Consider the following 12523-nt stretch of genomic DNA (forward strand, 5'->3'; position numbering starts at 1 on the left):
GCACTTGTTAACTTTAAGAATTCATGTTTGAAGCTGTTAAGGGTTGAATTGTGCTGCTACTACCAAATTTCATGTGTTGAAGACCTAACCCCCATTACCTCAGAATGTGACTGTGTTTGGAGATAGGGTCTTTAAAGATGTAATTAAAATGAGGTCAGATGGGGAGCCCTAATTCAATATGACTGGTGTCCTTATAAGAAGAGATTTGGACACAGATTCAGAGGAAAGATGATAAGACTGGAGAAGATAGACATTTACTAGCGAAGGACAGGGGCCTTCAGGTGTAACCAATCCTACCAACATCCTCTATAACTGTGAGGAAATACAAATAAAGGGGGAAGGAAACTAACAAATAGTGATGGAACAGGAGTATCCATTTACCAAAAAAAAGAAGAGGAACTTAGATACCTCATACCATATAAATGGACCATAATTGATCAGAGACCTAAATATGAGAACTAAAGCTATGAATTTTCTAGAATAAAACTTAGAAAATCTTTGTAAACTTGGGTTAGGCATAGATTTCTTGGCTATGATACCAGAAGCATGATCCATTAAAAAATTAATAAATTGGACTTCATCAGAATTATTTTTGGTCTTCAAAAGACATCACTAAGGAAAATGTATTTGTATTCATATATATATGTATATTTGTGTGTGTATATATATATATATATATATATGTATTTAAAACCTGTTATAACTAAGATGACAATTTAAAGATGGATGAAGTATTTGGATATTTCATCCAAGAAAATATCATCAGTAAGCACATAAAAAGATGCAAATTAAAGTCACAGCCATTCAAATGGCTGTCATCAATAAGGCTGATAATACCAAGTGTTAGTGAATTTGTGGAGAGATTGAATCTTTATGCATTGCTTGTGGGAATATAAAATGTTCTGCCCTTTGAAAAAGTTTGGCAGTTTCTCAAAAAGTTAAACATATCCCTACCATGTGACCTAGCAATTATACTCAGTTAGGAATCTACCCAAGAGAAATGAAAATACATTCATATAAAAATTTACATGGCCCTAGCTGGTTTGGCTCAGTGGAAAGAGTAGCTGGTTTGGCTCAATTGAAAGAGCATTGGCCTGTGGACTGAAGAGGGTCCGGGTCGATTCCAGTCAAGAGCACATGCCCTGGTTGCAGGCTCAATCCCCGGGCGGGGGGCGGGGGGCAGGGGGATGTGTGCAGGAGGCAGCCGATCAGTGATCCTCTCTCAACATTGTTTCTATCTCTATCTCTCTCTCTCTCCCCCTCCCCTCCCTTCCTCTCTGAAATCAATTTAAAAATATTTAAAAAATTAAATTAAAAACGTACACGCATTAACTTGGGGTGGTAAGCAAACAGTACAATATATAGATCATGTAGTAATTTTATTAACCAATGTTACCCCAATAAATTCAATTTTAACCATGTACATTCAAATGATTATAGTAACATTATTCATTGTAGCCCCAAACTGCAAACAATCCAAGTATTCATTCAACTGGTGCATAAAGAAACAAAAGATGGTATGGCCATACAATGGAATACTGTGCGGCAATTAAGAAAGACAAACCATTGATCCATATACAGTTGAGCATCAAAAATATTCTGCCTAAGTGAAAGAAACCAGGCACAAATGACTGCATGTTGTGTGATTAATTTATATGAGATTTCTAGAAAAGCAAATCAATAGAAAGTAAATCAGTGGTTGGTGGGAGTTGGGAGTGACTGCCAGTAGGCATGAGGGATCTTTTGGGGATAATGGCATGATTATAAAGCTGGATTGTGATGATTGTTGCATAATTATAAATTTACCAAAAATTATTTAACAAGAAATAATTCATGGATAGAGTGTTATAGCTGATAATTCTCTTGGTGTAAAATTGGTGGTAGAAGTTTGATTTACTTGAGATGGGGTTGACAAATACCTCATGGACAAGTGCCTGTAGATGTGTGGTTTCAGTTCAGTGTGATACAAGGATTTGGAATGGTTTTCGTTTTTTGTCTTTTCCCCCAATAAAATTGGAACTCTAGATTGCCCTGTGGAAGGTTTGCTGAATTGTTGTTTGGTTTTTGAAGGAGCCAGCATTTCATGTTGTTTTCCATTTTGTTGTTTCAGGTTCGTTACCGTGAACGCATCACTATTCTTCGAGGAAATCATGAGAGCAGACAGATCACACAAGTATATGGTTTCTATGATGAGTGTTTAAGGAAATATGGAAATGCAAATGTTTGGAAATATTTTACAGATCTTTTTGACTATCTTCCTCTCACTGCTTTGGTGGATGGGCAGGTATGTAGGTCTTAAAACTTACATTGCTGTTTGTTTTCAGTATTCTGCTTTCTTAATGTTTAAGTATCAGTAACTTCTTTGTCCACTCACATCCCTTTGGGGCCTCTTTGAAGTGCCTTTGTATCAGGTCCTGAACTATATGTTGGGACTACATCCATCCTCTCAAACTGTTTCTGGACACATCTGGGAGATGTAATTAAGGAAGACGATAACAAAATTCTGTGCAAAAGAAGATTATAGTCTGTGGTGAGAGTGAAATCAGAGAAACATTTACTTGGAGGAGCAGATTGAAGTGGAATCTGCATTAAGTAGTGATGGTTTATCAGGAAGAAAGGGAGTGTATTCAGTAGTTTAGAGTGGGTTGGGAGAAAGATGGCTTAGAGGAGGTGCAGAGACAAGCCTGGTTGTGGCAGAACATAGATACAAGTCGGTTAAATAATATGGACTGCTGTCTGCGCCTTAGTCCAGAATGTCTCAACTTGTTTTTAGGTGAGGTTAACATTATAAACCACTCTTTTCAGATCTTCTGTCTACATGGAGGCCTCTCGCCATCCATAGATACACTGGATCACATCAGAGCACTTGATCGCCTACAAGAAGTTCCCCATGAGGTAATGACTTTTATTTGGTTAATAAAATCTTTTTAGCAAACTTCTTGGAGAAAAAAATTTAATTGTAACTTAGTTCATTATATGTATTCTTTTGTTTAATTCTCAAAAATGACCCCATGTAGTGTGAACACTCTTGCCCACCCATTCTTCAGAAGAAGTTAATATAAGGAACCTGCCAAGATCGCCATACTTGTGGGACTGGGCTTGGGACATAGAGTATAGTTTTCTTCAGAGTCTCTGTCTTAATTACTAGACTCTCGTGCCTAACATTGACATTCGTATACTATAGGCAAATTATTAGGGTTTGTTATTGGGGCTCATTGATGTAGGCTATTTCTCTTAAAAGACATCTGGAAATAGTTTATTTATTTGACATAGATATTTGTAACTGTAAAACCTTTTACTGTTTTCAGCAAACACCACTTAAAAATAAATAAACCCAAATATTTTAAGTAGTCTTTTGGATGGTAAAATTACAGTGATTTGAAAGAAGAAAAAGGAAAAATGGGCTCAATTCTTAGCATAGAACATTGACTTCCAGCATACAAATAAAATTTGGGTCCTGTTTAAATTAATTCTAATACAATTCTGTGATTATCAATAAAGTCTGCTTTTGATGAATTATTCAAATCATGTATTAACCATTTTTGCAAATCTGTTTAACTTAACTTGCTTTTTTAGGGTCCAATGTGTGACTTGCTGTGGTCAGATCCAGATGACCGTGGTGGTTGGGGTATATCTCCTCGAGGAGCTGGTTACACCTTTGGGCAAGATATTTCTGAGACATTTAATCATGCCAATGGCCTCACGTTGGTGTCTAGAGCTCACCAGCTGGTGATGGAGGTACATTCTGTTCTTTGAAACCTGATTTGCCTTTTATGTAAACTTAATGAAGGAAGATTTTAGGGAGTTTTAAATGAATGATACTAATGAGAACATGTAGCCTGAGCCTTTTCAGTAGGTGCACACTAGAAGTAAAATCTCAAGCTTTGGTCACTATGAAATTCATAGTTAACATGTTTTCAGAGATTCTTTTTTTAAGTTTGAGTCAATGTTGATTAGTAACATTATCTAAGTTTCAAGTGTACAATTACGATATTGCGTGCTCACCACCAAAGTCTAGTCTCCGTCTGTCACCATAAATGTGACAGATTCTTTTTTTTTTATTGTCTAAAGTTTTACATTTGTCTTCATTTTCCCCAATTGACCCCTGCGCCCTCTCTCCCCCACCCACCCCCCGGGATTCTTTACTAATGTGTTTTTATTAGCCTCAGAGAGGGAGAGAGAGATAGACACATCAGTGAGTGAGCCCAGGTTGGCTTGGCTCAGTGGTTGAGCATAGACCTATGAACCAGGTCACAATTTGATTCCCGATCAAGGCACATGCCTGGGTTGTGGGCTTGATCCCCAGTAGAAGGCTTGGCAGGAGACAGCTGATCAATGATTCTCTCTCATCATTGATGTTTTTATCTCTCCCTCTTCCTTCCTCTCTGAAATCAATACAAGTACATTTTTAAAAAAAGAAACATCAGTGAGAGAACATCATCGATCCAGCTGCCTCCTGTATGCCCCCTACGGTGTATTGAGCCCACAACTGAGGCATGTGCCCTAACCAGGAATCGAACCATGACCTCCTGATTCATATGTCAGTGCTCATCCACTGAGCCACACCAACCAGGCTTGACAGATTCTTAATGACAGGATAGTGCTTGGGATTTAAGAGTGGGGAAGTAAGATTCAGGGGGCAGGAGAAGAGGGAATGTAATATTTTATTATCTCAATTTTGTTATTTCGTATATTTAATGTGTATGTATGGAGGAGAGTTAGGGAAGAAATAAACCAAAATATTTTAAGTAGTCTTTTGGATGGTAAGATTACAGTGATTTGAAAGAAGAAAAAGGAAAACTGGGCTCAATTCTTAGCATAGAACATTGACTTTTAGCATACAAATAAAATTTGGGTCCTGTTTAGATTAATTCTAATACAATTCTGTGGTTATCAATAAAGTCTGACTTTGCTAAAGATTTTTGAATGTAAAATCATACAATTTTGGAAAGGTTAGTTTCTTAATCAGTTTAACTTGTATTTATTGCACTATGTGCGTAGGTGTTTATCCAAGAGAAATAAAAATGTGTATCCACTAAAAAAAAAAAAATAACTGATGCATTTGAATAAAGCCAGAAATGCTAGAGGCATCTATTCTTTTTACCTGAGCAATGACTGCCTTGGGACCTTCACTAATGACTGATGAGAGAATTAATAAGGTTGTGGTCTCCTGTGAGTATTTATCTGCCTTTATAAGGAATGGCCATATACTCATTCTTGGATCAGTTTAGAGCCACTGCAATAAGAGAGGCTGGTGAGACAGTGCTGTTTACAGAAGGCCAGATATTTAAGAAGATGTATTGGTTATTGTTTCTAATTTAAAAAGTTGTGTAGAGCACAGAAAATTATTGTTGTCTAGAAACTGTTGCTATTTTTCAAGACTTTTTGAGAGAAAAGTTTTTTTTCTTGAGTAACATTTAGTTATGTAAATAAGGGAGTAAAATGTATTTTTATGTCCTTTCTTTTTTTTCCTTGTAGGGATATAACTGGTGCCATGATCGGAATGTAGTAACGATTTTCAGTGCTCCAAACTATTGTTATCGTTGTGGTAACCAAGCTGCAATCATGGAACTTGATGATACTCTAAAATACTCTTTGTAAGTATCTACACCTGAGTAGTTGATGGCTATTATTTGAATATATAGTTTTAATGGGAGTTTTAAGAGTTGAGAAGCTCATTGCTAAATACATTCCAATTTGATTTTTAAGTTTCCTTTGAAACAGACCTATGGTATTTTGAAATACATCAACAGAAACTTGTGATATATAGGTCCTAATATAAATTAGAACTTTAAACCTACATTTTACTTATTTAGTAGAGCCCATCTTACAATTGATCTTATAAGGAAGCCTAGTATATAAAAGCATATCCTCTCTGGCTGAAGTTACCTTGGCTCTTTGAGGAGACATTCAGCTAGAAGACCCTTATTAAAAGCATGATTGAACTATAATTAGTTTTGTTACATTAAGGCAAGCTAAAATTTGATAGGAAAAAATAGTGTAAAGTTTGAAAGAATGATGTCTTTGAGTATAAACAACAAATATGTCTTGTTTTTCAGCTTGCAGTTTGACCCAGCACCTCGCAGGGGCGAGCCACATGTTACTCGTCGTACCCCAGACTACTTCCTGTAATGAAATTTTAAACTTGTACAGTATTGCCATGAACCATATGTTGACCTAATGGAAATTGGAAGAGCAACAGTAACTCCAAAGTGTCAGAGAATAGTTAACATTCAAAAAACTTGTTTTCACATGGACCAAAAGATGTGCCATATAAAAACACAAAGCCTCTTGTCATCAACAGCCGTGACCACTTTAGAATGAACCAGTTCATTGCATGCTGAAGCGACATTGTTGGTCAAGAAACCAGTTTCTGGCATAACGTTATTTGTAGTTACTTTTGCTTTCTATGAGAGACTGCAGATAAGATGTAAACATTAACACCTCGTGAATACAATTTAACTTCCATTTAGCTATAGCTTTACTCAGCATGACTGTAGATAAGGATAGCAACAAACAATCATTGGAGCTTAATGAACATTTTTAAAAATAAGTACCAAGGCCTCCCCTCTACTTGTGAGTTTTGAAATCGTTCTGTTTATTTTCAGGGATACCGTTTAATTTAATTGTATGATTTGTCTGCACTCAGTTTATCTCCCTTCTCAAATCTCAGCCTCATGTTGTTCTTTGTTATTGTCAGAACCTGGTGAGTTGCTTTGACAGAACTGTTTTTCCCCCTCCTGTAAGACAATGTTAACTGCACAAGAGCACTGCAGTGTTTTTCATAATAAACTTGTGAACTAAGAACTGAGAAAGTCAAATTTTAATTGTATCAATGGGCAAGACTGGTGCTGTTTATTTAAAAGATAAATCAGTTGATAAATTTTAGAATTTGTAGAATGCTAGGTAAAGAAAAAAAAAATCAAGTCCATTACATAGTCTCTCTGGTAACTCTTTAACATTCTTCAGGTGAATTTCATGATTTATAGTTCAGATAGTACAATTTATCAGATTGCCAGTGTGTTCTTTGTGGGTTCTTCCTGCATATTAACTTGTTTGCAAGAAAGGAAATCTGTGTGCTACTTCAGTGAGATCAGACTGTAAAACCATGTAACTTGAGATTTAAGTTTTTTGGGTTTTTTAATAAAACAGCATGTTTTCAGGTAGAGCCACGAAGTAAATAATGTGTCTACTTATTCAGTGCAGTTTCTGGTTATAAATATATTGTTATAAAGTAATTGTCTAATTGTAGATACTATGGGCTTCGGTCATCTCAATTAGAAAGTGTTAGTAATCTACTTGATTATGAAATAAGTAAAGAAAATGCGTTGGTAAGTATAGTAATTTCCTTTAAAATATATAATTGCTGTTAATTTCTCAGTAACAGATTAAAATAAAATTTTCATATTTTAAAAGGTTCTTGTTCAAAAAAAAGATCAAAGACTTCTCAACTAAAAATGAGTATTTTGAATATACTGAGGACTTGAAGTTTGCTTTGGAATGTATGGGTAAAATGAATTGGTAAAATGATGGGCTCATTTCTTAGATTAAATATCCTAAGCAAAGATAGATGACCTTTTTCTTAGTTGTAGTAGTGTGTTTTAAATTAAAGTGTAACGTGAATATTAGCATGTAAGAAAGACTTAACCTTGGCTTTGTAGGAAAACAATGGTATTTCTGTGGTTTTCACCCTTGATGCACAGGTTCTGATTTAGTTTGGAGGAGGAGGGCTCAGGTATACATATTTTTAAGTTTCCCAATTGATTTTAATTTACATGTAGATTTAAGAACTCAGTTTTCCAACTACACATTTAAGAAAATTGGTTTTTGTGGTGGATGATGATGGTTGTGGATTTTGGTAAATAATTAAGATATACCATGTGACTCTTTGTTTCAATAGTGACTTCTACCTGTCCTGTATGTAGTAAGCAGTCCCTTAATTTCTACTGTAGTGTGTTCCTAGAATTGGACCTTAAAATTTAGAAATAGGCATGTTTGTTTTGAGGTGGAATCTGTTCCCGTGGGTTAAAATTATTTTCATTAAAGCCTTAATCTTTTCAGATCTTAGTGTTTTTTCCCCCTTCAGTTAATTTATTCTATTGAATAGCCTTATAAAGGTTGTAGATGTATTATCTTGGGCGTGCCTGATGATCTCTATATTTGTTGTAATTATAATTTTTAAGCCTTATGGCTAAGTACATTTTATTTCTGCTTTTAATTAAATATATTTGGTTAATTGCACAGGTACTGACTGCCATGTAGACAAAAATGGGATGTTGACTTGCAGTCCTAGTGCTATCCTATAAATAGGTTACAGTGTTCACTTATCAGCTGTTGTATAAAATTGAGGGAAGGAAAAAGTGGATTATGGATATAATGTATACATTTTTTACAGGTTGGACATACAACTTATAAGTAAACTGGGCAGCAAATTCCAAGTTTATATTTCCTGTCATACTTGGACTAGAAAAAAAAAAAGGTAGTTATAGCTAGTGATTGAATGCTCAAAATAAGACCATGTTTCTTTAAGACAAACCATAGATTGTCATGGCTGAAGTTTAATTGAATGGAGTTTGTATCCTAAACAGGTTTAGGATAAGTAGCTGGTCTGTTTCTCCATCTAGAATGCTGCTAATGTAGCAAACCACTTCATGTGGCTCATTTTGCTACTTGAACTCTGGAAATTTCTCTTGAGATAGCTTCAGTCAACCAGAGTATTGTTATTAGGAAAGTCCATTTAGGCTTTAATGGACAAATCAATTGTTCTTACTAATGATCAAGATGATTGAGTGCATTGGTAGGCTGCAGCTACCACAAGTCCAGTGCCCATTGGTGGAAGTCAAAGACCAGAATTGTGATAGAAAAGGAAGTTAAAGGAAGAGTACGTCTCTGCAGATACTTGAAAACCAAAGTAGAAAGTATAATTAAATCTCTTGGAAATGCCAGAGGCCAATGAGTGCTTCTACCTCAAGGCTTAGCATATTCTTTTTAACAGGCTTAATCCACTTTATTTTTCTTGTGTAGAAGTATATGGTGGCCATAGCTAGAGCCTGGATCCTCTGCACAGAAACTGGTTTGAGTCTTTACAAGATGATTAGTGAATTCTTGAAAGGGAGATTTTGTGAACACAGTCTCTTTCGAGGTCAGGGGTGAGATAGCTGAGGTCTTAGAGGTGGCATCAAAGGTGACCTTGGTGAAGTTGCTCAAGGTGGCAGTGCAGCCCCTGGCTAAGGTGTAGCAGTCGTTAGTACTGGCCAGCAGCAGCAGCATCTAGGACATGGGCTGAGACGATGCCAGTGCCCCTGGGGACAGGGATGAGGCACACCAGCACAGAGCCACAGTGAATCACCCTGCAAGGGACAGTATGGGGCTTGTCAGTGTTCCCATAGTAGCCTCGCCACACAGGGACAATAGAGAAGTTGGCCAGTATGATGGCCCCACAGATGGTAGTGGCTACTTCCTTTGAGTGCTTAACACCCAAACCAATGTGTCCATTGTAGTTCCCAATAGTGACAAATGCCTTGAACCAGGTGCTCTGGCCAGCACTCCTGCTTTTGCACAGACATCTCTTCAAAACCTCGTTTTTGAGGGTTGCCGACAAGAAATGTCAATTAACTCAGATGCCTTGATGGGCAGGGAGAAGAGAGATCTCCAGCAACTTGATCTTCAGGTCCTTGGCCTTGCCTCCTCGAGCTCTGCAACCTCAGCCTGAGTGCGACCTTGGCCCCAGATGCCACTGCCAAATCCTCCACTGAAACCACCAGAACCTCCCATTCCACGGCGCTCAGGGCCCTCGCACAGTGCCAGCATTACTCGCCATTTGGTGTTTCCTCAGAAAAGCAAGGCTTAGCATGCTTTCTGAGCTGTAAGGAAACTCAGTGGTTTAATTTGTTTTGGTATTTGGCAGTAGATTCAGAACTGCTTCAGTATGGCAGTGGTACTTAGGGGGCAAAGGGCTAGTTGTTAAGTTTTGTAAGCCTTGTCAAGGGTAGACCTGACTACAAGGTTACATGTCAAAACATGTCTCAGGAGAAAAGCCAGGTTAGGGTTATTAGTCCCTTGCCAGCAGCAGTGACGGTCTGGAGTGTGTATTGAATACAGCAGGCAGGAGTGGGAAGGGAAGCAATATAGTGTATGTATGTGATCTTGAGCATTCTTTATTTCCCAGAACCACATGCAAAAAAAATGTGATTAATCTTTACCTTGGGTAAAATAAAACTACCATTTTAATTTTAATCCTCTCAATGATCTGACTAAAAGTACACCAGAAAAACAAACCTAAGCCCAGCTCACTATTCCTTCCCTATAGCCGCACTGGAGCAGGTTGTAAAGGGCTGTAGAGAGAAACATTTTAAATAAGTTCATCAAGATCTTTGAGGTGGCAGTACAGTAGCTCAGGGGTTTTCAACTGGTGTGCTGCAAGAATTTTTAAGATATGCAATAACAATTTAGTTGGACATGATCTCTTTTCCTGTAGATTTTCAAATAAGAAAAGGACAATAGCCAACACAACACCATCCAGTGTGAATGCATCAAAATTACACCTATTTGTTTTGTCAGATGGGGGAAGGTATACATACTTTTGGTGTGCCGCAGAATTGTAGTAGTTTATGTGTGCCGTGAGACGAAAAAGGTTGAAAATCGCTGCAATAGCTTATAACCTCTGAAAAGGTCATAGTGATGAGAGATCTGCTTATGACCGCTCTGCCTGGTGCTACGCCACGGCATCATATTTTGTCTTTGGCACTGAACTTTAAAACAAAACTTTAATGATTGTGTGTAGGCCTTTGGGTTTTTCCAGCTTCACCTTAGATCCTAGGAAAAGTAACCCCAGGGATCGTATGGCCTCTTGAATGGGAATCGAACCCATGACCTTTCAGTGAGCAGGCCAACACTCTAAACTACAAGCAATACAGGCCAGGACAGAAGCCAAGATTTTTAAAATAGGATTGGGAATTGATAGATGACTTGGATCTTCATAATGAATTTGTTAAGGCACCTCTTGCAAGCATTTGGACATTTCTGCTATCAACCTGGGTGGCAGATGACCTATATCATTAGGTATCTTCGAAGAGTATGTGGCTTCTGAAGTACATAGTTTTGATATTGCAATCCTAAAAGATATAGTTGACATTCTGAGTTGGTTAGGGTTCTGGTGCACTCAGCATGTGAATGAGAGTAGAGTGCTGAAATGACCTTACTGTAAAGGGTTGAGTTGAATTTAGAGTGCCCAGGAGAGCAATAGGTATTGAATGTTCAGTCCTTGAAATGGCAGAGATAGCTAAGTGAATAATGTGTAACAGTGAGCGTTTCCCATGTGCCAAGCATTTTACACGAATTATTAAGCTGTTTCAACAGTTTGAAAACTTGACTCAGAAAGCATTAGAGTTCTTTTTTGTTCGCTGAAATATATATTTAGTGGCCTTTGAAGGGTGCAAGAGCCTACTATAAAATACTAAACCAAATTAAATGACTGAGTTTCCTTACAGTGTTTGGGTCTAGAGAAAGTGACGTGTGTGTGCCTGACCCCTGCTTCAGGAAGTCAAATGTGTGGCAAGCCCTTTGGGAATTATAGTGAGGGAGGGTTATTTGCACACTGGCCCTCTTGAGGTTGGACCAAGTCAAGTATAATCTGGTCACTGCATTCCCAGAGCTCATGGGATGACTTGACTATGTTTCTCAAGGACATTTATATGAGCCAGATTTGAAAGAGCTAAATCTAATCAAGAAAATGATTTTCAATTCAGCACCAGCCACCACAGCCTAACCATTGTTCCTGAGGATAAAGGAACTTCACAGTGGACTTAGAGCAACAGATAGATTAGAAATGAAAGGGGTTTCTTTTAAGGAGGTATATATGGAATGGGACACCCAATTCCAAAATTTAAGAGAAGTATCGAATTCACAGCAAAATTGAGAAGAAGATACAGAGATTGCTCATATGCCCCCTGGCCCTACATAAAACCTCCCCTTACTATTAACATCCCCTACCAGAATGGCACATTTATTAAAATTGTACCTATATTAACAATCGCTCAGAATCCATAATTTACATTAGGATTCATTCACTCTAGGTAAACATTCTGTGGATTTAAGCTGTACATTCAATTCATGGTTGTACATTCTATGGGTTTGGGCACATGTGTTTACATGTATCTACCATTATACAGAGTATTTTCACTGCACAATAAATCTGCTATTTACCACCCCCCACCTCCATCTGTTATTATCTAAGTGAAATAATTTCTCCCAAAATCAATTTGATTTTTTGGAGTATTGGAGCTAAAGAATGACCTTGTTTTTTTAGACTCTAGTAATCTGGTATTCTGTATAAGACTGTTAGAAACTAGTCAGCTGTTTAGACTTTAACAAAGTTTAGTAAATGGAGTCTTATGCTAGCCCTTCATCACCTGACCATTTCCTCACCTTACTGAAAACCCTTACCAATATGTGGTTCTGTGCCTGCATTTTGTAGGCACAGAAGGCCTTTCTCACTCTCACGAACTGGACAGAATCCAGGCTC

General features: G+C 37.5%; 1 protein-coding gene across 1 annotated transcript in view; it reads left to right on the forward strand.

Annotated features, from left to right (window-relative positions):
- Positions 1 to 7168, forward strand: part of PPP2CA (protein phosphatase 2, catalytic subunit, alpha isozyme) — a 34898-nt gene extending 27730 nt beyond the window's left edge. The window contains exons 3-7 of the mRNA XM_006753573.2: positions 2111 to 2284; positions 2806 to 2895; positions 3577 to 3738; positions 5479 to 5597; positions 6060 to 7168. Of these exons, the coding sequence (XP_006753636.1) occupies positions 2111 to 2284; positions 2806 to 2895; positions 3577 to 3738; positions 5479 to 5597; positions 6060 to 6132 (618 nt within the window). The 3' untranslated portion in view covers positions 6133 to 7168. The remainder of the gene's footprint in view (positions 1 to 2110; positions 2285 to 2805; positions 2896 to 3576; positions 3739 to 5478; positions 5598 to 6059) is intronic.
- The last annotated feature ends 5355 nt before the right edge of the window (positions 7169 to 12523 follow it).

Source organism: Myotis davidii, unplaced genomic scaffold (genome assembly GCF_000327345.1).
Source record: "Myotis davidii unplaced genomic scaffold, ASM32734v1 scaffold471, whole genome shotgun sequence".
Taxonomy (NCBI): Eukaryota; Metazoa; Chordata; class Mammalia; order Chiroptera; family Vespertilionidae; genus Myotis; species Myotis davidii.